The sequence below is a fragment of the Bison bison genome, unplaced genomic scaffold, assembly GCF_000754665.1.
Source record: "Bison bison bison isolate TAMUID 2011002044 unplaced genomic scaffold, Bison_UMD1.0 scf7180017864452, whole genome shotgun sequence".
In the NCBI taxonomy this organism is placed as follows: domain Eukaryota; kingdom Metazoa; phylum Chordata; class Mammalia; order Artiodactyla; family Bovidae; genus Bison; species Bison bison.
The window spans coordinates 9,601,978-9,629,616 of NW_011495014.1; the positions used below are offsets into that span (position 1 = coordinate 9,601,978).

General features: G+C 35.1%; 1 protein-coding gene across 1 annotated transcript in view; it reads left to right on the plus strand.

Moving 5' to 3' along the window:
* LOC105002427 overlaps positions 1–27,639 on the plus strand; it is a 175,671-nt gene that overhangs the window by 84,563 nt on the left and 63,469 nt on the right. Inside the window, exon 3 of the mRNA XM_010859026.1 lies at positions 8,772–9,132. Within this exon, the coding sequence (XP_010857328.1) occupies positions 8,772–8,818 (47 nt within the window). The 3' untranslated portion in view covers positions 8,819–9,132. The remainder of the gene's footprint in view (positions 1–8,771; positions 9,133–27,639) is intronic.

The window sequence follows — 27,639 nt, forward strand, 5'->3', positions numbered from 1 at the left end:
CGTTACTTTGCCAACAAAGGTCCGTCTAGTCAAGGCTATGGTTTTCCAGTAGTCATGTATGGATGTCAGAGTTGGACTGTGAAGAAAGCTGAGCGCCAAAGAATTGATGCTTTTGAACTGTGGTGTTGGAGAAGACTCTTGAGAGTCCCTTGGACTGCAAGGAGATCCAACCTGTCCATTCTGAAGGAGATCAGTCCTCGGTGTTCTCTGGAAGGAATGATGCTAAAGCTGAAACTCCGATACTTTGGCCACCTCATGGGAAGAGTTGACTCATTGGAAAAGACTCTGATGCTGGGAGGGATTGAGGGCAGGAGGAGGAGGGGACGACAGAGGATGAGATGGCTGGATGGCATCACTGACTCGATGGACGTGAGTCTGAGTGAACTCCAGGAGTTGGTGATGGACAGGGAGGCCTGGCTTGCTGCAATTCATGGGGTCGCGAAGAGTCGGACATGACTGAGTGACTGAACTGAACTGAACTGAAAGGTACATTTGGTATGAAATGTTGAATAAAGACTTAAATTGTTTCCTTTATTTACCAGTTTTCAAAATAATGAGTTGGTTCTCTAGCATTCTTCAAAGGTGAATAATGAGTTTTTTTAAAGTATCATTATGAAATTATGTATTAAGTTGTATGTTACGTTGCAATCCATTTTAGTTATTCTTAAGAAGCTTAAATTGTCTTATCTTTGGCCAGTGGGAACCAATTCAAGTTGGCTTTTTCACATTTATTCTCAAGTCCTTTTACATTACCCCAGTAATCTTTGATAGTTTTCATGATTAATAGTATGATAGGATATTTTAGGCTTACCTTGAACATTTCCTATCCTAGAATCAGCCTTTGCTTCTAGGGATCTGTTTCAGGGGCAAATGTTGTTTACTGTCAATAATTGGATATAAAAGTATGTGCTTGTTGCTACTGCATAGTCCCCGTTTTTAGGCAGAACTAAGAAATACATATATTTTTAAATGTAAAATATTATAGTTTATTCTGATATATCCAGTTCAAATTCGTGATCACATAATTTTTATGTAACTCACTGATTTTACATCTGTCCTTTTTTGTCCCACACCCAAAACACCAACTTAATTATCCATTTGCTTTTTCTCAGACTATGCATGCAATATAATTACAAGAATGTGCTTGTGTGTGCGTGCTCAGTTGCTTTAGTCATGTCCAACTCTTTGTGACCCCATGGACTGTAGTCCACCAGGCTCCTCCATCCCTGGGATTATCCTGGCAAGAAAAATGGAGTGGGTTGCCATTTCTTCCTTCAGGGGATCTTGGTATAGACGCAGGAGATCGAACCTGTGTCTGCTGTGGCTCCTGTATTTTAGAATTCTTTACCACTTGAGCCACCTAAGAAGCCCCTAATTACAATAACACCACCAATTAATATCACAAAACTGTGGCTGAGGATAACAATTTAAGTTATTGTTTTGTTGTTGCTGCTTTCAAGTTTATTTCTTAGTTTAAATCATATGAGGAAAGTACTGTTAAGTGTTTGAATATGGTTTTTAAAAATTCCTGGGACTTCATGGTGGTCTACTGGTTAAGACTCTGTGCTTCCAATGCAAGGGGTGCAAGTTCAATCCCTGGCCAGGGAACTAAGGTCTCACATGCTGCATGCTGCTGCTGCTGCTGCTAAGTCACTTCATATCTGCCTCTGTGCAACCCCATAGATGGCAGCCCACCAGGCTCCCCTGTCCCTAGGATTCTCCAGGCAAGAATACTGGAGTGGGTTGCCATTTCCTTCTCCAATGCATGAAGGTGAAAAGTGAAAGTGAAGTTGCTCAGTTGTGTCCAATTCCTAGCGACCCCATGGACCGCAGCCTACCGGGCTCCTCTTTCCATGGGATTTACCAGGCAAGAGTACTGGAGTAGGGTGCCATTGCCTTCTCCACACATGCTGCATGGTGTGGCCAAAAAAGAAGATAAAAAACTACTATGTTTAAAGTCACTTAGAATATTCTCTGTATGGTTATGCCACCAACTCCATATATAATTAAATTCACTTATTTCATTTAGATGGGATCACTTTAAAATTTTAATGTATTTTTGTTTTATAATTTGTAAATTATATTTATATATATTCTATGTTTCTGAAGTCACATTTTTATGAGAAAACTTCCTGTTATTCCATCTTTGCTCCTCTGTTCCCTTCTTTTTTACAGGTAACCATTTTTAAGGGCTTCCCTGGTGGCTTAGGTGGTAAAGAATCTGCCTGCAATTTAGGAGACCTGGGTTTGATCCCTGGGGTTGGGAAGATAACCTGGAGAAGGGAATGGCAACCCACTCCAGTACTCTTGCCTGGAGAATTCCATAGACAGAGGAGCCTTGCAGGCTACATACAGTCCATGGAGTCACAAAGAGTTGGACACGTCTGAGCCACTAACACTGTGTTTTAAGGTTTTGACTTTTCATTTAATTTAAAAAGTGAGATAGGTGAATGGTAATATGCCATAGATGCTTTTTCCCACTTTGATATTTTTACTCAACAATATATACTGGAGTAGACAGTGAATTACTTTATATTGCATATATTCTTTATTCCCTTTTAAAAATTGCATAATACTTCACTGCATGTATGTATCATAATTATTCAACCATTTCACTATGATGGACTTTTGGTTATTTCCATATGTTAGCCTAAAACAATGAAAAACCAGTTATTTTACCAGCAAAATGGGGTTTCTTAGGGAGCAACACAGAATTGCAGTTTGGGAGATGCAACTGTGTGAAGAACCACAAGCAAGTTCAATAAAGCAAAGGAAAGAAAATTCTTATAGAGGAGATGGGAGAGTCAGGAGAGATGTTGATAAAAGTCCATTGAGGAAACCGAGAGTGCAAAGTGTAACAGCTCTTAATTGACTGACTTGTGACAGTCCCATTGGCTGAGCTGTTGCCAGGAAGGAAGAGATGTCTTCCTCTTGCTGGCATTTGTAGTAAAACCATATTACTTCCAGCTGGAGATGCATGGTGTCTCTTTCCGTTGGGATCTGTGTGGACTTTAACTGGAACATGGGTGACAGCTCCTTCTTTTGACCTTCAGACTACATTTTATTGAGGCTTCTGTATTAATTTTCATAGAAACTTTTGCTATAAGAAACAATGCTTCAATGAATAACTTCTTTTTTGGTCAGATTCTTGGAGTGGGATTTGCCAGACAAAAAATAAAATGTATATGTAACTTTGCTAGATTCCATGAACATCTCTTTTGTTGGGCTTTTTCTACTTTTCAGTTTAACAAGCAATATTTGAGAGTGTTCCTTTTCCCCACAACTGCCTTACTAACAGGCTGTGCTGTGAAAATTTTGAATTTTTGCCAATTTGTTGGGTGAGACATAGTATATCAGTGATTTTAATTTGCATTTCTCTTATGAAGAAGGTTGAGAATGTTTCTATTTAAGGGGCATTTGCATTTCTTTTTCTGTGAAATGTCTGTTCATATCTCTTGCCATTTTTCTCTCAGGGTGTTGGTGTTTTATTCATTTTTGGATACTCTTTATATGTAGGGTTATTAAATTGTCTGTGTTACAATGTTTTTCATATTTTCACTTCATCTAGTTTTGACCATTGCCAGGAACATTTTCCCTATTCTTCACTTACAGAGGAATTGACTCGTAATTTCTCCTAGTACTTGAATGGTTCAAATGTTTATATTTAAATATCTGATCTTTTTGAAATTTATTCTTGGAACAGATCCAAATTCATCTTTTTCCTTATGACTACTCAGTTATCTCAACACCACTTATGAAAAAGTCCATCTTTTCTTTACTGCTTTGAGATACAGCTTTTATCTATGTTAAATTTCCATATATATGCACTTGGGTAATTTCTCAACTTTCTATTTTATTGGTCTTTTTTTTTTTCATGTGCCAATGCTACCATTAAATTATTAAGCTTTTATAGCATATTTAATATCTGATATGACACCCCCCTCCATTCTCAATGTTCTTTTTCAAGGTTTTCTAGGCTTTTCTTGTTGTTTTTTTTTTTTTTCCAAATGAATTTTATAATCAATTTATGCTGGTAGCAGCATTCTTTTTTTTTTTTTGGCTGCCTGGCTTGCAAGATCTTAGCACCTCCACCAGGAGGAACCTGTGCCCCCTATAGTGGAAACATGGTCTTAACCCGTGGACTGCCAGGGAAGTTCTGTAACAGTGTTCTGAATCAGCAGTGTTTATTGGAAACACTATCAAGAGTTTTTTTTAAAAAGAAAATAAACACTTGACCCCACCCAGACGTAGTGAGTCTCTAGATATTGAGCCTGGGTATGCACATTTTGAAAAACTGTTCAGTTGATTTTAATAATCCCATTTAAAAATGACCTATAAAGCATAAATTCAAGTTCTAATTCCAGACCACCTTATGATTTGTTTTCCCTTATGTATTCTGTATTCTGGACCTGACTAAATGACTGCAGCATTTGCCCAGTTCCCTAAGCCAGAAATTTAGTTTTCCTTTAATCCTTCCTTTTAACTCAGTTTGTCACAAAATCTACATTTTACTTTGCTTTAAACCTCCAGTACCACTGTCTTTTACCGTTTTCTCATGGTCTCTTAAGATACCTCTTCATAATATAGTCTATCATCTGCACTATCTATACAGTTAATTTTTTCCTAAAAATAATGTTGATCATGTTACTTCTTTGCTGACCTTTGTTGGCTTTCAGGATAAATTCATCCAAGGGACATAAGGCCTTATCCCTGGTTTTCCTCCTTAGTCCCTGTTATTTTACAACTCACACTGAGTATTCCTGTTACACTGAATTTCTGACTACTGGATGGACATCAGACCTGGTAGCTTTTATAATTTAAATTTATGGTTTCTTTCTTTCACTTAGAATTTGTTCCTGTCTTCTTTGCCTGGAAAGCTCTCAGTATTTGAGATGCAGTTCAAATGGCCTTTCTTTGATAAAGCTTTTATATAGACTCTTAGAATTAGTAGATCCATCCTCTTTATTCTAGCAAAACTTTATTATTTGTATCTTTATAATGTGATTTTTGTAAGTCTCTGATCTCCCAGAAATTTCACACTTTCAACATCAACCAGAATGTGAGCTTTCATGTGTTTTCCAGCCTCTAGCAGAGTGCATAGCATATAGCAAGCACTCAAATGTTTGTTCAGTGAATGAAAACAAATAAAGCTTCATTAGTCTGTACTGATTGAAACAGAAACAAGACATGACAGTGGCCAGGTGGTTCTACTATTAAGATCTCTCATTCGTTTGGCTTTTTGTAGTTTGTAGTCAGCCTAGACTTTGTTCTCTGCACATGAGAGTTCCTTACTCTCTGAAGGTCCATGTAACCGAACCTACAATAGGATACCTGTCCATCTTTATCTCTTCCTGTTTATGAAGTTCTGTCTTGGTCCTAAGAATAGATAATGCTTTATAAAAAAAGTACAGTTTAGTCTATAGTGGTAGAATAATTAATTTATGGTACTAATTTAGAATAATTATTGGTATGAATAATTAGTCTAGGTGTATATCACATATAGGATTTTACTTATATTGGAAAAGATCTATTTGATCATTAAATTCTTTTATAATTCTGTACATGATCAAGTACTAATTTAAATGATGAACTGAAGTAGAAGAAACAGTGCTATGGGAGCCAAATTATTTTATAACTTATAATTATTTTTTCTCCACCCCCCCAACTCTATGACTATGTTGTCATCTTTGAAATAATCAAATGTGATAACATGGAAAAGGGAAAGAATCATATTTAAAAATAATTTAACCATAACTTCCTAGTAAGTGGGTATCAAATACTAGAGTAATCCAGTTTAAAATTTTTAATATTTCATTATTTTAAAAATCAGTCTTAAAGGTATAGATTAAATTGGATAGTAATATATTTGAATTACCAAATAACACCAAATTATTTTAAACATATTTTAATATAAAAATTGAAGTTTTTATTAAAATACATAAATTCATTTTATTATATCCATCTATGAGTTTTTCACTTGTCAACTGTATTTAAAAAATATTTTTCAAACTATGTAAAGAGCCCTTGATGATAATAAAAATAGTTTTTAAATATCTTAAACATACCAAAATCAAATTCTTTATTATTACCACATTTACCCTTTATTTCAACATTTGATGACACTCTTAAGTTACTTCATTATTCAACCAAGAGAAAAACAACTTTGTGTTATATATGGCTTCAACTTGAAATTATACATGTATATGTAAGTTAGTCACTTTCATTATCTGTGTACCATATTTTCTATTGATTAGGCATATATTAAAATTTTTAATTACTAAATAAGTTTTCTTATGTTAAACAGTTTTCCCCACAGGTGCTTTTTTGTAAAAACTAGGCAATGTAAATTACATATTCTTATGAAACATTGTCTGGAAAGCCAGTGTGCCATCTTCAAAGCCAGTATTATTATTTCAGCATTTTATTGGAACCAAACTTTGAATTATGCTTTGCAGTCTATTTTAAAAGTATTTAAGTAAAAGATACATTCTTAGTTATATAAGTTATTCAAGTGTGCCACAACTTTATTTCCAGAGAAATGTTTTAAGAGAATTCTTATATGAAAATTCAAACAATTTGAATCTAGATATTTCTTTTTATCCTTCCAAAATTGAATATTTTCAGCAGTAATGCTAATGATTAGACAAAATGTCTGAAACGGATTGACGGATTGTTGAAATATTAATATTAAAATACTTTATTTACACACAGAAATACCAGTGAATTGTCCTGTTTACTTCCAAATATTTAAAAATACTGTTATAAGTAATGACCCCTATTATATAAAATGCATCATATTTTTTACATGTTACTTTGCTGAAGTAATATCTAAATGCTAGCTTTCCACACTTATACTGGAATCTGTAGTTTTCTTTAACATTATTAGTACATTTTGATATTGTGGAACTGTTGACCCAGTCATACATGTACAGAACTTGGCCTTTGAGTTAATTAAATATGAGTTAATAATATATTATAAGGAAATTATTATCCTTATTACAGTTATTAGGTAGTTACTCAAATTATAGCTTCAAAGGAATGCAGAGCATGGAAAACTCAGGATTAAATTATGCATTTGAACCTTAGGCCAGCTTTTACTGTGGAGACAGTTTTCTGCTAAGACCAGAATTGTATGTCATTGAAATTAAATGGTTTTCTGGGGATGGAAGGTTCCAGTTTTTAATGAAATTACTGAGTGTGGTGTAGTGAAATGATTAAAATCTGTATTCCGGGAATGTGGCAGGGAAAAAAAATCAATAAGTGCTAGCACAGCTTTGCTGCTCAATGTGAATCCTGAGAATGAAATAAACTATTACAAAAATAATAATTAAAAACATATCAGCACATTAATTTATTTAGCATCAGTCTCCTGAGACATCATCTTCACTAATTTTTAGCATACATTTTACTATGTAATGAGCAGCCTTCTTTTCAGATATCCCTATTAGACAGGCAGTATTTCTGCCCTTCCCCCAGTGCTCCTGCATTGCAATCATTGTACTTGCACTTATTATGTTACAAATGACCGAGGTAAGGCTGACATTCTCAGTGCATGCAAAAAGACCTAGTCTGCCAAGCTTTTTTTTTTTTCCTAATGAAGCAGCTTTGTGAAATCTCCCCATGTGTTAATACTAATGAAGATCCTCCAGCACAATTAAAATCACAGCCAGTGGCTGAAGAGGAAACATAAAACAATAGCATCTTTTAAGATACATTTATCTACATATGCATGTACAAAATACACATATATGGTCAAATTATTTTTCTATAGGTTGCCTTTCACTTACTATTCATCCTGAAGATTAAATTATGCAGTTTTTAGTTATATGAACTTTTGGGACTTTTAATGTGTTCCAGGGGGAAAACACTACCTCAATGAAAAAAAATTTAATTATTTATCTTCTTTGGTAATAAAGCATTACTAAGGATAAGGCCTTTAAAAAAATTTTTTTTTAGGAAACTATAGGGTGGTGTGCTGTAGGAGGGGATGGGGTGTACTTCACCTTTAGTTCAACTTTATTGGTTTCAGGATGTTTAAATTAGTGGAGGAAAATGAAAATGGAAGGGTAAAAAATAGGAAGTTAGAAGAAATTGTGGGGTAGACAAATAGCATACCTCGTGTGTAATTTAAAGATGGAGCAATAGGTTACCTAGTCTTAACTTGGTATTTTAAGTGTTCTAATTCCTACAATTAGCTATCCTCTCCCCACCTTTTTTGCCTTCTCACAAGTGTGTGTGTAGGGGGGACTATTGAGGTTACCTTTTGAAGTTTTAACGTATAACTTTAAAACGACTTATTATTTTAACGTTTTATTTAAATTTTAACTCAGTGCATAAACATTACAGCAGCTTAACCTTCCCGGGTTAGGGAAGTAGCATTTTATCCTGGGACCATTTTGCGTCCTGCTTTTTATTTTGAGTTCCAAACATATTACATTTAGTTGACTTTTAGATTTTAACCAAATTCTGAGTTTACAAAGTTTAGGTGAACATTGTTAATCTACGCTCCCTATTCGCCCGTGTACTTTTTTTAAAAAATTACGTTTTCAATCCTATTTTCTGTCTTCTCTACTTTTAAAAGTAAAACAAAACATTAGAGTTCCTTAACTTTTTCCTGGAAGAAGAATCGGTGCAAACTCAAAGCTACAGGATTCTTTGGAGGAAGAAGCCACCCCCTCCCCTCCCTTGGCTACTTTAGGAGCTGATGGGTCATTTATTATTGGAACTGAAATGGTATAAACAATTCTCTCTCTTTTTTCCCTTGTTAACAGCAACTTTCATTGTTAGAGAGAGGAGAGAGAGAAGCCTTGTTGGTTGACGTCACTTGGTTCATGAAGCCTTCGCCTAGAAGTGAAGCTGCTGAACAAACCTTGAGAAGAATCATCTCCTGCTTCAATCTGCTGCTGGATAGGAACTAATCAGAGAGAGAGAGGCGGAAGACGGAGAAGGAGGGCGTCCAGGGCTTTGCCGATCACAAATCTCACCTCCACTCCAACTCTCCTTATACTTTTCTTGCAAAAATAATAATAGAAATAAGGAGGTGGTGGGGTTTCCAAAACAAAAATCGTAACCTTTAACCATCTGGGGAAGGCAAAAATCCCATCCACCGCAACTCTCAGTTCGAAAGTAAAGGTGAGTTTAAAATCCTCGGGTGTGAGGGGTGCGGGTGAAGATGAAAATTCCAAATATTGTAAAGCCGTTTGAAACCGAAAAAGAGAAGAAACTGCGCTCCTGCGAGTGGGTTAGACTCCGGAGTTGCTTATCTGGAGGCGCTTGCCCTGCCCGCCCTGCCCGCCCGGCCGCGGCTGTTTACCCTCGCCGGTCGGTGTGTCTCTTTGTTGTGCTGGCTGGAAGGCTGGGGTGGTGCTCGGGGTCCCGATTGCAGTTTGGGGGAGGAGGACGCGGAGATGCGCGGTCCTGGGTGGGAGGTGGGGAGTGCGGTCTCAGGAGAACGTAAACTTTATTCGTAGCCGCCAGTGCGGGACTTCGGTCTAGCAGGGCCGCGGGCCGTGCCTCCCCCGGCGTGGGCAGACGCTGCCGCCGCGAGTCCGCCTCCTTTGTGCCGGCCTCCCTGCTCGGCCGCCGGCGCTTCGCGTCTTTTTTCCTCCCTGCGGCTTCCAGCGCTCAGGTCGCCGCCAACAGTTTGGCTTCTCAAAAAATCACCTCTGGCACGGTTGCGATCGCCATTCCTACCCGGGAATAACCGCTGCTCCCCCCATCCCCGCCGGGGTAGTTTCAAGATTACCCCCCACCCCCCCAGTCCGCCTACTGCTGCCCTTTTCTGCCTCCGCCCCCTCTTCCCTGTAGGACCTGATAAGCTGCGCCTGCCACCCCCCACCCCCCAATTCGGGTCTCTTTTGCTCTCTCTCCCCGAGTAGCTTGGGGCTTGGGAGTTTACAGAAAGTGAGCTGGGTGGGGTGGGGTGGGAGTAGGGGCAGGTGGAACTGGGAAAAGATCTGGATACCTGGAAAGTCTGTTTCAGTACGTAGAGATTAGAGGAGCATAGCTTTTCCTACAGTAATGTCTGTCTCCTAGCAGTTCTTCCCCGGGTGCTGCCTCCTGTTCTCAACTCTTCTTCGCTCTTTTAATCTTTTTGCTCCCCTTCCCCCGCTCCCTTCCCATTCGCGGCTCCTCTTCTCTTAAAGTAATTCCACGAACCTCAGAAATGGGACTTGGGAAAGGAAGGAAATGTTTGGAGAGTCAGAACTGGCCCTGCTGTTTGGGAGATTTTCCCTTCTTTTCTCTCCTTCTGTATTTATCTTTTGTGTGTTGCTTCCTTATAAAGAGAGAAGCAGCTGCAGTCCTTGGCCGAGTTGCTGAAATTTATCCCTTTGTGTATATTACAATATCCTCCATTTTTTTTCCCTCTGCCCTCTAAACAACAAGCGTTTCGCCATCTTGGGCAATTTTTATTCTCAAGTCTCTCTCTCTTTTTTTAATTTTTATTTTTCAAAGACTGGGAAGAAACCTCAGAAAGTCAAAAAGTGTGTCTGGTTAAGATTCAAAGTTTAGGGAATGTTCAGGGGGCCCGGTGACGTCATGTAAACTTTATGAAGAAATTTTACCAGGAGTAAATTTTTCGCTTAATTTTTTCCCTGTTTTAAGCGACCATGTGAAGGACCATGTAACTTACAGGTTAACGATAAGCTGTTCTGCTTATTTTTGTGTCCTGCTCTCAAAATGAGCCCTCGGTGTCTGCACATTTTATGTTTTGGTAACAGGTGGAAAACTGTGCGAAAAAATGGTGGAAACAGTGGTCTTTGGTATTTAGCAGGCTTTTGTGTATATGTTTTTTATACTTTAAAGGATTTGAATATTTGCATGTTTCCTTTTTTATTTACTCCACTCCTGTGGATTTTTCTTTAATCAGCTTGGTTAATATTTATGTATACTTATTTTAGATGACCTAGATCACTTCTTGTAATTAACTGTTCTGTTTTTTTACATATTTCTTTGCATTTTGAAGATACAGTTTTCAAAAAAAGCTGGCGATACTGGATACTTTAAAAATATAGTAGCAGATATTAAGTAAAATGATTGGTGAAAATATAGTTAGTGTTTAAAAGGCAACATTGATTTAAAAATATATTTTATAATCTCAAGTTATATGCTCTTTTGTCAGCCATTATGAAAAGATAAACAATAAAAACTTGTGTTTTAATTTGCTTGTCTAAAATAGTTTTTCCCCTCACTAAAGTTCGGTTGGTCACATGATCAAACTTAATGATATACTGACTGGTATATAAATAAGAGGCAATGCAAATTGAATGGGAAAGTGGAATTCTATCTCCTGTAGTCATTTTCAGTCAGCATATTTACTTCTCTTCTAACAAGGACATGAAACTGTCTGTATTTAATTTGCATTCTCTTTGTCTTCTGGGTAGGGAAAAACATTGACTACCATTAACTCAAAAAAAAGCTAATAGAAACAATTCCAAGTACATTGAAAGATTTGTCTAACACATAAAAACTTAGGTTGTATATGGTATGTTTCTATTGCTGTAGCAGTCTTATTTGGTGTTATCTGCTATGCTATTTATTTAGAGATTTGCTTTATGTAAAACGCAATACAGAAAGCTTGACTGAATTGAATGTCTGACATTTATGTGAATCGTAGGTAGGTGAAAAATGTTTAAATAGTTAAAAGCACATAGAACAGATGGTTCTAAATTATACATGCAACAAAGGACTAGAAGATTTGGCAGATTATAAATGGCAAGCACAGAGGATAAGCAGTTTAAGAAAATGGGAGTTAAGTACGTTTGATGTCTCACACCTATTGTAAACACTGTACATATTGTCACTCTGCTGCATAATCAATAACTTCCACACATTGAGGCTCTTGTAAGTTTCAGACAGAAAAAAGCAGATTTTATAGATGTTTGAAATGAATGGTGAATGTAAAAGTATGTAAAGCCTGTGATGATGAGTTTTTCTCTTTCTTTTTTTAAAGAAAATTATATGCTTTAAAATAGGGGATTATTTGTAAGAACTTAATGTTGTATTCATATAATGGTTTGGACAGAAATAGGAGTAGATACATATTTTGAAATACAGGGGGATAGTATATTTGCTGTTATCTGTTATACTAAGGCTGAACTGTAGCAGCATTTACTGTTTCAAACACTCTTGAACAATTATTTTTAGACTCTTCAGTCTTGAAAATGCATTTATTAGAATACTATTAGCATAAGTTACTAAACACATTAAATGAAAGAAGCATATGTTAGTAATACTTTTTGAGTTTTAGTATGTAAAATAAGATTTTACTTGGTAACTATAGTTTACTCTCAGTTTTAAAAATGGAACAATTTATATGTAGTTTTGCCTTTCTAGAAGAATCTGAGTAATATTTTACATTTTCAAAAGATTTAAAATAACTTATTCAACTTGGCAGAAATTTGTTTTTATTTTTGTAAGCCATTTATTTAAAATGCATATGAGACTGTAATGGAAACCTTGGAATTTTAATTCTGTTGCCCTTTTTCCCATTTCTTTGTTTGCATGTTTATTATAGAACTACAGTGTAAAGGAGCAGATGTTTTGCCAAACATCCTGATGTGTTGCTTTTTCTTATGGGAGTGCATAACTGTTCCTTCTGATGCATCAACTTGACAGCTGGTTGATTTCATGGAACTGCTAAGAAGCCATTAGTGGTGTCATTGAATTGAAACAGAACAGTCACTCCCAGCTTGAACTGCAATTGTTAATGTCTTTGTTGCTACTTTTGTGTTACTATACAAGATGTAGGATATTACAGTTGCACAAAAGTTTAGTTTTTTGTCTTATCCCTTGAATTAGTCAAAGTATGTTATAAAACTTGATTACTTTTAAGTGTAAAGATTTATCAAAGAAGGATTTTGAGCTGTAGTTTGTGAGTTTTTGAACTAGTCCTCGTTAGACCTATCAAAGGAAGATAGGATTTAGCACAAAGTGATGTGGTGATTTTGATCCCTGTAGGAAATAATTTTATCAAGGTTTAATGATTTTGAATTAACCTGATATTCTGAGGGATTAATTACCTTGTGAGGTTAAGAAATTTTTTATTCCATTTAATTAAATATTTTATATCATGAGTCTTTAAAAATATTGTGCTTTTAAATTGTTGACTTGTTTGATTAAACATTTCTTTAAACTTTTGTTATAGAAGATAATCAGAAGAGAGAATAGTTATTGACAAAAAGGGCAATGTAGGGTTTAATTTCCTTTATGAGGAGGTAAAATAACATTCAGTAATGGACTAGCAATAATTTAAGATTTTAAAATTTGAAATTATATTTTTATTAGTTAACTTTTATTGGTAGTTGCAACTGTCATACCGTGGTACTAAAATGGTGTCAGATCATCCCATTGGTGCCAAGGCGTTTTCAGCTTTTTCTAATTACTTGCTTTTTTTTTTCTCTTCAGAGGGAGAGGAGATAGGAGAGGGGGAGAATAAGAGTGATAATCTCAACAGAAGAAAACACATTTTAAAAAATTTGTGTAAAAAGCTTAAGGATGATGAGTTTAAGGATAAAATGTAACTTATCACTATGTTAAAAGATATTTTTTAGTTCTAATATTTATTGATTTTTAATTTTAAAATCTTTAGACTAACAGTTTTTCAGAGCATGACATTTGTAACATACTTAAAATAGTTTACCTTTAAAAGAAATTCTTAAAATGTGAAATTGATGATTAGAATAGATAATTTGCTGAGTTAAATCCCATTAAAAGGACTTCTTAGACAATATAAACAAATTTAAACACTTAAAATACACTGCTGAGTGATTCCTGAATTATGATTTCCTGAAATCATAAGTTTATGAAAATGCTTTTCTTTTAAATAGATCATACATTACTGAGACTAAAGGTAAAATTTATACTCAGGTAATAATAGTTACTTTTATATAACCATTTGATATAATCATCATGCAGTTTCTTAAAATTATTCTATTACCTTAGCCTATGATTCAAATTTTAAGAAATATATTTACTCATAAAATATTTGTATCATGTCAGATATTCATATACTCTAAATGGTAAATTGAGCTGTATATTAAATTAAACTTTTTTAAGGAATATCAGTGCTTAGCTCATTTTTAGAAATGATATAATTTTAATTGTAGTGCAAATAAGCATCTCAAATTTAAGTAGGAATTTTTCCACATTGGGTTTCTTAAAGGAAAGCAGTTCTAAACAGAAGAGTCAAAAAGTTTTTTGTAAGTTTATTTGTTGACTCTGTTAACTTTGAATAATGAGCAATAAATATATTTGATTAATTTACAATTACATATGGAGCTTAAACGAAAGTGAATTAACATGACTTTTAAATCTGTTTTAAATGTGATATGATTTGTGGCATTATAATATAGTCTGAGATGTAAAATATTTAAGAGATCTGATATTTTTAAGTTAAACACTGCACTTTTTTAAATGAATGGCTCTTAAGAACATAAGATGAAACTACTGGTTTTATCTTACATATTTAAAAATTTACTCTGTAAGATAGTGTTTTTAATTTTTTTAAATAAAATTAATGCTTTAAAAAGTTATATTTATAACTTATGACATTTGGCTTGTAGTTTGGTTTTTTAATGCCTTTCAAATGAAAATTAAATGTTAGAGATAATAGTAATGGAGCTAATACATAGATCAGAACCTTTACTGACTTTATGTGTATACATGTGTACATGCTTATGTATGTAAGAAAAAAGCATTTTGTTTATAGATGATTATTGTACTTTAGTGATGTGTAGACATAATTGTGTGTTTTTCCTCTGTTTTCTCCTCTTAACACTTTCCCACAAGCATGCACTCATTAATCAAAGACGGTGCACTCCTGCTGAGGGCAGAGAGGTTCATCAAATTGGCAGTCAGTTTGGTGTAAGGAACGGTGTCCTGAAGCTCTTAACTCGCTGGGACATAAATAAATCTAAGGTCTTTGTATGCAAACCCTGGAGGTTAATACTGTATAATTCAATGTCCTGTCTTTGTTTTTATGATTGATGTTTTTAAATGTTTCAAGCTTGATGCAAGTCTTCTTGTAGGTCAGGTCTGACAATCTGATTGGCTGAAGTCAGAAAGCATTAGGTTGTCAGAAGGACTTTGAGTATGCTGCAGAGATTTTGATTTTTTTTCCTACTAGATCATTGTCATATTGCCTGAGCTGTTATAGGAATGTACCAATGATTGACATCCCCTGCTGTGATAATGGACCCAGTGCATGAAATGCCAATAGTTTGGTCCTATTTGTTCAGAAGCTTACTGCTATTTGTATCCTTAACAGAGCTAACATGTAGAACAAGCAAAACTACTGGGATTTCTCTGTAGAAATAGTGCTGGGATTTGGCTTTAACATGAATTGGTTGCATATTCATAATTTAAGAACAGCTGGTTACAGCAAGCACATAGTCATTTGCAAGCTATTATAAACCATTCCACTCACACATGGAGCCTGTGCTTAGTGGATATTTTTTTTTTTTTTTTTTTATTGATCTACCTGCATTTAAAATCTGGTCACTGCTGCTACAGCAGCTCTTCATTTTAGCTGTGTTTGCAACATAGAACAGCTTCAATTTTAAATATTTCATTTAAGCTAAATGCTGAATAAAGTAAAGAAGCTTTGAAGGAACTAAATGTAAAAGGTTAATAATGTATATTACCCATCATATGTCTCATTTTGGCCCCAAACAAAGATTATACAGACATTGTATGTTTTGGAAAGTATGTTTTATGATTTTGTCCATAGATGAATAATCAAATTATCTTTGATATGAAAATATCATTAATTATATTTTACTAGTTAGGTATAGTTTTAAGAAACAATGCAAACAATAAATTGTGATTAATTAACCTGTAAAATAGTTTCATCTTATATGTAGAAAAATGATAGTACTTTTAGTTTTGAGTGATATGAGGCAAGATAGAAAAGAAAATCAGCAAGACATTATAATTGGATTAGAATAATGCTAACTCTAAAAAAATTTAGGAGTCTCTTCTGCCTTTAGGTCACTTCTGGAATATAAAGCACAGCTGTGCTATTACAGTATTGAAATGACATGCGTAAGCTAGTCCAGCTTTAATAGTTTCCTACATGTGCTGCCTAGTAGTGACTGAAAAGAGAGAAGAAAACCACTGTATCTCAAGCTTTCAAAGAGAACTGTAAGAGGAGAAAATGTTAAATGTGATTTCAGATATTCTGGTAGGAATCACAGGGTGCTTTGCCTTGATTTGTGTATGTTAAAATAAGTGATACCTGAGTGATTTACAGTGGTGGTGATTATATTGAGCTTCCCACACAACACAGTGTTAGATTCACATGTGCTTGCATGTGTTTGTCCCCACACTAGATGATAAAGTAGCTTTCAGCACTTCAAGGTTGAGTACCAATCCTAAGAGTGCATTTTACTCTTTCTTGCCTTCACAAATGGCTGGATATGTTGGTAATATAACAGAATATATGGCCAAATTTAATCTAGCTGATAGTAGGCTGCACTTTTTTCTAAATAATAAATTGAAAGGTTATTAAAGGACGATGTGTTAAGTTTCAGTTTTACATTTTGTAGGATAATGACTTTATATAGTTAATTTGCCATTATTTGAGTTTACATTGATCACTTTGTGAATTATTCTATGCCTTTTTTTTCTCTCTGCCTTTCGACTATTGACCTTTCAGTTATTTCCCTGCTCTTTCACAGTTTAACAAAGAGTAAGCTGAGTTAGTGTAAAAGGAAGTAAATTTCAAATGAGTTTAGTTTCCCTTCCTTCTTCTCTTCTTGGTAGATCAGATAGAGCGAAGTCCTCGGATTTTCACCAAAATGAAGGTTTAGGATTTTGTCTCCCTTTTCTGATTCTCATTATATAACAAGTAATTATATTTAGATAAAAAGAAAGGCGAGGTAATGGATTCATTTTTAAAAATATTAGAAGCTCAACAAAACAGAAAATTTAGACATTACTTGAAAGCTGAATTGACTCAGTACCTGCAACTACAGGAGAATCAGGTATTTGATGCACTTTTATTCCTCTTCTACTAATAATTTGGGAAAAGGACGGCAGCTGCCTTCATTCATCAACTCTGTACTGTATGCTGCCTTCAAGCATACTTTTGGTGAGCCATAGAATAAAGTTTGTGAAAGCTCATAGTAGGATAGAGAAAACTTTTGTCTAGAATCATTAGAAAAGGTTATTTGGTTTAGACAGCTTTGAATTAGACCAAGAAGATGAATAAACTGAATATTCAGGGATCTGGAAGAAGTATCCAACTAAAACAGGACAGCATGAGCCCCCTATGGGACAAATTAATTCAAACTGGGTCTGTTGGGCATGTGGAGTAGTTGTGCAACATTATTGGGGTCACCTTTGAAGGAAAAGAGAATGTTACGGGGTCCTGCTTTTCCATTGCTTTCAAAATTGACTGCTTGGCTTTCTCTGGAGAAGGTGGGTTAATCAGTTTCAAATCATCCATTTCAATGATAGGGTTGTTGTTTGTGGAAGCAAGGTTAAAACTGACAGAACTGCCCTTTCTGGTCAGAGTTACTCAAATATTGTGTTTAATGTAAGATTAACCAGAACTGCTTTCTTCTCCCTCATTCTTTTCTTATGCTCTTATAAGTGTTTTTTCTTGAAACCTAGTGCATTGAACATTGCTAAGAACTGCTGCTTCCCTTTTTTAGATTTGGTGGTGAGGAACTAGCTTTCCAAGGGAGTTTGATGCCTCTGACTCAGAAAACACTTTTACTTCTTTTAGTCCCTTTGGATAAATGAAGACAGCCAGACAGACTGGCTGCACTGTCAATAATAGGAATATCCATAAGGGCAAAAAGTAAAAACATAAGCCCTTACTTTAAATTACATCAGTACTGAATTTCACTTATAATAGAAAATTCCACAAAGAGTAGAGAATATGAAAAAGAAAAATTAAAAAATTCATACTCAAATGTAAAAGAAAGTCTTCATTTAAAGTCTTCATTTTCCATGATTAGACTTTTCCTAACTTCATTGTTGTTGTCCTAAGATAATTACATTCATTTCATTTCCCTTATTTGCAGTACTGTGATCAACATTTTCTTGAAGGGACGTGTTAGAACAAAACTTAAAAATTTCTATGTACTCATTTCTTATCTTGATGATGGTGAGTTTTGAGTAAATTAAACGTGGAAATAAAAGGCTATCTAGTATCTGAGTTTGTTACCTTTTCTGGTTTCCATGATGACATGATTGTTGAAACATAACTTCTGGACTTCCTTGGGAAAAGGGTTATTATTAACAAAAAACCATTATAGTGATGTAGGAAGGAGCAAAGCCTATCTTGAGCATCTGAAAAAATAAGGAAGCAGCCTGTAAGTCATAGGATAATATATTTCTCCTTTTATGGGTTGTTAGTGTCACATACTGCAAGACAAAGTAACAGACACTGTGGATCAAATCTGTTTTAAAAGAATACTGTAGGGGATTTCCCTGGTAGTCTAATGATTAAGACTCCCTGCTTCTGCTGCTAGGGTTGCAGGTTTGATCCCTGGTCAGGGAACTAAGATCTTTCATGCAGCACTGTTCGGCCAAAAATAAATGGAGTATTACAGAGCTAAAGGAAATGTTGGGGATAGGCAATAACAACAACAAAAAGAATAGAGTTGTAAAGAAGGCTTTTAAATGGGGATGCAGAGGAGTGTAGCATTATTATGTAATTGAGTCCTCTTGGAAAGTATCAAGAATTTCTTCATTCTGGGCTGAATATCTTAACATTAAATTCTTGTATGTTGTTACTGATATTTTTTAGTAGCTTGTTGAGAAAATAACTTATCTATGATCATACCTTGGGGATTTGAAGTAGGAAGTTGAAGGGTTAGGGAAGGGCTGTGTAAACAGTAAGATATTTGGTCCAGGAAGAGAACCTGTAATAACTTTGGCCAGTTAGGTAAAACCTCTTTCCACTTCCTTCTCCAGAAAGAAATGTACTTGCCAAAATTCATAAAAGAGAAGAACTGGTTTAAAGAGTATGTAAATGCTTTTGTATGAAGTGTGAAATGAGACGGTAGGAATAAGGCATGCTGTGGGGAAGAAAGTAAGGATTAGGAATGTGACCAGAATTTCCCTGTTTTATTTTGAATAAAGTGTTCCATGACATAGTATTGAATTTCACCTTTTCATTTCACCTTTTTCATTTTAGTATGAAATATGTTTTGTGAAATAGGTCATTTTTGGCAATTTATTGCAAATGTTTTATTCTTAGTAGGGAGCATTTCATATGTTGCAGCTGAAGTTCAGAGATACAACTAAATTAAGCATGTGTGCCTGAGTAAAAATGAATGTTTCTATATTTGTAATCTTAGCACTTAAGTGAGCTATGTGTGTGTGTATATATATATATATATATATATATATATTTAGCTATAGCTACCTGTAGAAACAATCACTTATTAATTTCTCATGTTTAGTACTCTTGTCATGTGCTGATAGTTCTGTATTAGGAAGCAGTGATTAGTTAAATAAATTGGTCATTAAATTGAGAATAAGAATTGGGTCAGCTTCTGTTTTTTAATAACTAGAAATAATTCAAGGTGACCAGAAATAAAATGCATGGTCCATAATATGCTCAAGGAAAGAATGTACTTAGAAAGGATGTACTTAAAGTCTTTTGTGACTGTTATATCAGAAATTATTTTTATCAGGGAAACAATTGGGGGTAGGAAAGGAAAACCAGTTTCAATAGCCATCGTTAACTCAGTGAACTTATGCTCCAAGTGGGATACATGTCAGGTGCTCTCTGTTCCTGACTAACTTTACAGTGTGGCATCTTAACACTCAATGTGACTCTTAATATAAGTATTTTTTTGTATATCTTAGCTTCTCAATGTGGGCTAGCTATGGTATCTGGTGCTCAACTACACAGATGACATCAACTTTAATGTTGATGGTAAAACTGGCTGTGTTGGACTTAGGAGGGACAGTAATTTGTCTCCAGTGTTGTCCATGTCCATTTTATATATATATATGTGTGTGTGTGTGTGTGTGTATACACACACATATATATATTTAAAAGTGATATTGGAGTATAGTTGATTTATGATGGTGTTTTTATTTTAATACATTGTACTGACTAGAAGCTACCATACTCCCCAATCCACCAATAAGATGAGTTTCTACTGTATAGGAAGGTTGCATGGTTTGAGATAGTTTATATGCTTAAGTATTCCTGTCACCAAGATGTTAAAAAAAATTGCTTTGGAATTGTGTGTAATTTCCTCTGTTCTGTCTTCGCCACAGCAAAGATTTGAAATGGCGGATCAGTGTTACAGCTCGTTTATAGCTCAGAGTTTTATTTGGCAAACAAAGGATAGTATACCCTCAAGACATGAAGGTGGGCTGACCCCAAAGGAGAGGCTGTCTTGGCTTCCTCCTTTTATACATTTGTCTCCTCCCCACCTTGAGCCTGCCCTATGCAAATTGGGGTGGCCAAGAAGGGGGTGTGTTTGTTTCACCTGAAGTTCTCACTCCGGTCTGTGGATTTTCTTTTGTTCCATTTTCGTAGGTTTTTCCCTTTCTTTGTCTTTTCTCCACAGCTGTTTTGGACTCCTTTTTCCTGTTCTAACTACCTAACAGAATTAAAACATAAAACAGTTCAAGGAGACAGTGAAACTTCAGTTGGACTTTGAAGGAAGTAGTAGCTATTTTAGCTTAGAACAGCAGCCTGACCAGATAAAGAGGATAGAGGGAAACACCTACCCAACTAAAATTTGTTTGAAAATAATGGGAGATTAAGTAAGAAAAAAAGATTGCTAATAGCTAATAGGGCTAGCTAATAGATTTTCAAGCAGAGGCATGACATTAAAAAGTTGTTTTAGAAAGATTTGGAAGAAGTCTGTTAAACTCATGGAAAGGAGAGGCTATTAGAAAGAATGGTAATTTATTACAGAAATTCCAGTGTTAGGTGGTAATGACTAGACCAATAGCAATGTGAATGGGCAGAAGGATTGATATGGAGCTTCCCCAGTGGCTCAGACAGTAAAGAATCTGCCTGCAATGCAGGAGACCAGGGTTCAATCCCTGGGTCAGGAAGATCCCTGGAGAAGGGAATGGCAACACACTCCACTATTCTTGCCTGGAGAATTCCATGGACAGAGGAGCCTGGCAGGCCACAGTCCATGGGGTTGCAAAGTCACACAACTGAGTGACTAACACTTTCATATAATTTAAAGAAATGGTGTTGAGCTAGTTGGGGGAGGTAGGAGATGGTATTACCTTACATTTGAATTTATTTTGTATGACCATAATAATTTGATGTAGTTGAACACTTACTTCCTCCTTTTCATATGATGATGTGAAAACTAGAGAAATTGGCTGTGGCTTAACACTTGGAATGGTTAGATATTCTTTCTAATACATCATACAATCTCATGATGAGTTTAGCTTGAGATAAACTCTCATCTGTTTTTTAAAACCCCTCTACTTCCCTCCTAATATATCACATTATATATAGATGCACAAAAGAGTGGGACAAGACTTAGCGACTAAACAACAACTTATCCCCTGATATATCACGTTATATATAAATGAACAATCAAGTTCACTTAGCCTAATATTTTCCATTTGCATTTATTTTTATAGCCTCGTATATATTTATACCACTGCCAAACATCACTATCTGACAACAACTGGAAGATAGGAGGTAGCATGTTCTAAACATATTAGAGACGTACTGTATTATAGATTTTGTAGACAGTCAGGATCCTGATTGTAGACTTTGATGACTCCATGGTTTTGCATATGATGTTCCCTGTATCCAGTTATTATTTTCTCTCTTTTTGCTTGATAGAATCTGCTTAAATTTTCTTATATCCTTCAGAAGAGTTACTTTTCTCAGATCGTCCCAACCTTCTACCTCCCCACAAGATTATCTGATTCTTCTCTTGTGCCCCAGTTGAGTGCAAATGGTGGAATGCATGGCTATGCAAATAGATTCCTCCCTTCCTGCCTTTTCAAATAATGGTTCAGTGAGCATTTTTTATTCATAATGCTTTTATTTGTTGTTGTTTGACATTATTTCATAGCCTGAGTTCCCAGAAATGCAATTGTTGGATCAAGCTCTAGGAATATTTAAAGCCTCTTAATATATGTAGTTTAAATTTGGCTTTTGCAAAGATTGTATGAATTTATATTTCAGTAACAATATATAACTTTTCATATTTACCACACTTTCATTGGATTTGGTATATTAATTATTTTAACTTTTGCAAAAAACTGTACTTTATTTTATATTTTACTTTTTTGGCCAAGCTGCATGGTTTGCAAGATCTCAGTTTCCCAACCAGGGATTGAACCTGAGCCCTTGGCAGTGAAAGCAGAATCCTAACCAGTGGACTACCAGGGAATTCCCAAAATTGTACTTTCTTTAATCAGCATTTCTGTGACTAATAAGAGTGACCATTTTTCAGTGTCTTAACCTGTTGTGTTTCTCTTTTGTAATTTGTCCTTGACATTTACCTGTTATTGCACTGATTTCTCAGTGTGTTTATTATAAAGTATTTATAAATTCTTCAAAGTATTACTGATACTATGTTTTTATTATATTTACTAGGCTTAATTTGGCTTTATAATATTGTTTTAATTTATAGAAATGTGAAATATTAAATTGTCAATTTCTTAGATTTTTGAAAACATTTTATTTCCATTTTAAGCTGAAATTGTTCTTCTTGACATAGTTTTTATAGTCAGTTCTCTTATTTTTATCTTATTTATTTATTTTAAAAAGTAGATTTTGGAGGACTAATATTTTATCCAAAGAGTCGGACACGACTGAGTGACTGAACTGACTGAACTGAATATTTTATCAATGAAAGTATAACTCTTCAAATTGAAGAGAAGCAGAGTTTTTAAAATTGAAGTATAGTTGATTTATAGTATTTTGTTTCAGATATACAATAGTGATTCAGTACATATATATATGTTTGTATTATTTTTTATTATAGGTTATTATAAGATGTTGAATATAGTTCCCTGTGATATATAATAAGTCTTTGGTGCTTACCTACTTTTTGTATAGTAGTTTGTGTCTATTAGTTGTATACTTCTCATTTATTCCTCTTCCCCTCCCATTTGGTAACTATGGTTTGTTTTCTAAGTCTGTGAACCTGTTTCAGTTTTACATATAGATTCATTTGTAGTATTTTTCATATTCCACATATAAGTGATATTATGTAATATTTGTCTTTGTCTAACTTGACTTAATATGATATTCTCTGAGTCCATCCATACTGCTGCAAATGGCAATATTTATTCTTTTGTATGGCCAAGTAATATTCCATTGTATATTTGTACCACATCTGAAACCAGTCATCTGTTAATGAGTACTTGGGTTGCTTCCATGTCTTGACTGTTGCAAATAGTGATGTTGTGAACATTGGGGTGCATGTATCTTTTTGAATTAAGAGTTTTCATTAGAGAGTATACCTGGAATGTATTTAACCCAGGAATGGGGTTGCTGGATCATATGGTAACTCTATTTTTAGTTTTTTTCAAGAAGCCTCCAGACTGTTTTCCACAGTGACTGTACCAATTTTCATTCCCACCAACAGTTTAGGAATGCTCTCTTTTCTCTATGCCATCTCCAACGTTTATTATATGTGGAGTTTTTGATAATGGCCATTCTGACCAGTATGGGCTTCCTTGGTGGCTCAGACAGTAAAGAGTCTGCCTGCAATGGATGACCCCGGTTTGTCCCTGTGTCGGGAAAATCCCCTGGAGAAGGAAATGGCAACCCTCTCCAGTATTCTTGCCTGGAAAATCTGTCAGTGGGGTAGCAAAGAGTCAGATACAACTGAATGACTAACACATACAGACATGCACACACACACACACACTCACACATTCTGACCAGTATGAAATGATAGGTCATTGTAGTTTTTTGATTCTAATTTCTTTAATAGTGACATTGAACATCTTTTCATATGCCTCTTGGCCATTTGTATGTCTTCTGGAGAAATGTCTATTTAGGTCTTCTGCCCATATTTTGATTAGGTTATTTATTTTTGATGTTGAGTTATATGAGCTGTTTGTGTATTTTGGAAATTAAGCCCTTGTCGGTCGCATGGTTTGTGAATATTTTCTCCTAGTATATAGGTTGTCTTTCTAGTTTGTTTAGAATTTCCTTTGTTGAGCAAAAGCTTTTAAGTTTGGTTAGGTTCCATTTGTTTATTTTTGCTTTTATTTTTATTGCTTAAGAATAAATCGCTACAATTTATACCAGAGGATATTTTGCCTATATTCTATGAATTTTATGGTGTCCTATGTTATATTTACATCTTTAAAACATTTTGAGTTGATTTTTGTGTATGGTGTGAGGGTATGTTCTAATTTCAGTGATTTACACGTATTATAGTGGTCTGACTTTCCCAATACCACTTGCTGAAGAAACTTTTTTCTTCCATTGTATGTTCTTGCTTCCTTTCTCTTAGATTAATTGACTGTAAGTGTGTGGGTTTATTTCTGGTTTCCCTATTCTGTTCATTGATGCATATGTCTGTTTTTGTGCTAATATCACTGTTTTGATTACTGTAGCTTTGTAGTATTGTCTGAAGTTTAGAATGGTTATTCCTTCAAGTTTCTTCTTTTTCCTTAGGTTTAAAACATTTTTTTGATTCAAGTGTAGTTTATTTACAATACTAGTTTCAGATGTACAACATACTGATTCAATATTTGTATAAATGATATTCCATCTAAAGTTATTATAAAATAAAGGCCATATTTTCTGTGCTGTACAGTATATCCTTGATTTTATTTATTTTGTACATAACAGTTGATACCTCTTAATCCATATCCCTGTCTTGCCTCCTTTCCACCCGCCCCCTGCCACTGGTAACTGCTAGTTTGTTCTGTATTTTATTTTTGGCATATAATTATTCCCCATTCTTTTTTCCTAGGAAAACTGTCTTTTAATGCCCATATTTAAAAGCCTCTTGATGAAAGTGAAAGAGGAGAGTGAAAAAGTTGGCTTAAAGCTCAACATTCAGAGCACTAAGATCATGGCATCTGGTCCCATCACTTCATGGGAAATAGATGGGGAAACAGTGGAAACAGTGTCAGACTTTATCTTTTTGGGTTCCAAAATCACTTCAGATGGTGACTGCAGCCATGAAGTTAAAAGAGGCTTACTCCTTGGAAGGAAAGTTATGACCCACCTAGGTAGCATATTCAAAAGCAGAGACATTACTTTGCCAACAAAGGTCCGTCTAGTCAAGGCTATGGTTTTTCCATTGGTCATGTATGGATGCGAGAGTTGGACTGTGAAGAAAGCTGAGCACTGAAGAATTGATGCTTTTGAACTGTGGTGTTGGAGAAGACTCTTGAGAGTCCCTTGGACTGCAAGGAGATGCAACCAGTCCATTCTAAAGGAGATCAGTCCTGGGTGTTCTTTGGAAGGAATGATGCTAAAGCTGAAAGTCCAATTCTTTGGCCACCTCATGTGAAGAGTTGACTCATTGGAAAAGACTCTGATGCTGGGAGGGATTGGGGGCAGGAGGAGAAGGGGACGACAGAGAATGAGATGGCTGGATGGCATCACCGACTCGATGGATGTGAGTTTGAGTGAACTCCGGGAGATAGTGATGGACAGGGAGGCCTGGCGTGCTGCAATTCATGGGGTCGCAAAGAGTCGGACTCGACTGAGCGACTGAACTGAACTGAACTGAAGGCCCAGCTTCCCATCAGTACTTACTATCTATCCTACGTTTCCTCAAAATATCTGTTATAAGGAATACTAAACTAAATAAAGGTCAGCTTTTTAATGCATTGTCAGTTTTTTTCCCCATTGTTCTGTTTCTGCCTCTTGTGGAAGTACGCTTTCTAAAAAATACTAGTTAGTACTAAACATACAAAAATAAATTTTCATTGATCAGTTAAGGTTGTCATCCTGGTAAATGATTCTATTACTTATTAGATGCCTAAATTAAGATTACTTGAGAATATAACTTGACATTTATTGATTTGGCTGTGTCAGCCCATAGTTGTGGCATACATGATCTTTGTTGCGTCGTGTGGGGTCTTTGTTGCGGCACCCAGACTCTATAGTGGTCTGTCATGAGTGGGCTCCAGAGTGCACGGGTTCAGTATTTGTAGCACGTGGGCTTAGTTGGTCCGAGGCATGTGGGATCTTAGTTCCCCAACCAGGGATAAACCCTTGCCACATGAATTGCAAGGCAGATTCTTAATCACTGAACCATTTGGGAAGTCCCTAACTTGACCTTTAAAAAATAAATTTTCACATTATATTTGCACTGTTTGCTTGTTTATGGTAAAAGTCAGTTGTAAATGCTACCTTGCAATTTGACTGTTATTCCTTCTTGCAGTTTATATTTATTTCCCTTTGATTTTCCTTTTTTCTTTATATTAATTTTGTTGTTTATTTTCTAACTTTTTAAGAAATTGAAGTATAATGGACATATTACACCATATTAATTTCAGAAGTACAATATGACTTTTCTTAAAATTAAAAATATATTTTTTACTAAAAAAATATTCTCAAAGTTTTGAAACGAACATCCCTAAATTTTTATGCATATTCTAATTTATTTCCTTAGGATACATTTCTGAAGGTTGAATTGCTTTGGTGAAGCATATGAATATTTTACACATGTAAAGTGGTATTCTGGTAAATATTAACAACTGGTGTGTGTGTCCGATAGAGGGAGCTCTGATAGATGGTATGTGCTATTTTCTTTGATAGAAATGCTCCAAACATGGTCTCTTTCAATCCAGCAGCTTAATACCACTGAACATATTTGAGATGTGTAGTCATATAACCATTATATAGTATTTGCATGAAAGTAATACAATAAATTTAAGCAACCTCAACAGTGTAGGCCATAATAAAATGTAGTCAAATAATGGGAGTAACTGATTAGGCAGTGATAAATTTTAAGTGTTTATTGCCTTAATTTTAATATTATTTACTGTATGGTAAGTTTATATAATTTAATTTTTAATAAGGACTGTGTTTAATACCTGGGTTGCAAAATTCCTGAATTTTAACGAATGTCTCTTGTGAGCTACTGTGAGTAAGCTCTAGTGAACCACTGCTAGGTTATCTTTTTTTTTAATTGTCCTCTTCCTTTTCTTTTCTCCTTACTTCTTCCTTTAGTTATGTTTGTGTTGTTTTCAATATAGAAAGTAATATCAGTGCTTTAAGATGAATGTTTTATTCTTTTTCTTTATGATTTCAAGTTTTATCTTGCTTTACACTTAAATTTTATAATCGATGAGCTCTTAAGTGAAATAACTCAAAATTCTCCAAGCCAGGCTTTAGCAATACACGAACCATGAACTTCCAGATATTCAAGCTGGTTTTAGAAAAGGCAGAGGAACCAGAGATCAAATTGCCACCATTCGCTGGATCATTGAAAAAGCAACAGAGTTCCATAAAAACTTCTATTTCTGCTTTTTTGACTATGCCAAAGCCTTTGACTGTGTGCATCACAAGAAACTGTGGAAAATTCTGAAAGAAATGGGAATACCAGACCACCTGACCTGCCTCTTGAGAAACCTGTATTCAGGTCAGGAAGCAGCAGTTAGAACTGAACGTGGAACAACAGACTGGTTCCAAATAGGAAAAGGAGTACGTCAAGGCTGTATATTGTCACCCTGCTTATTTAACTTATATGCAGA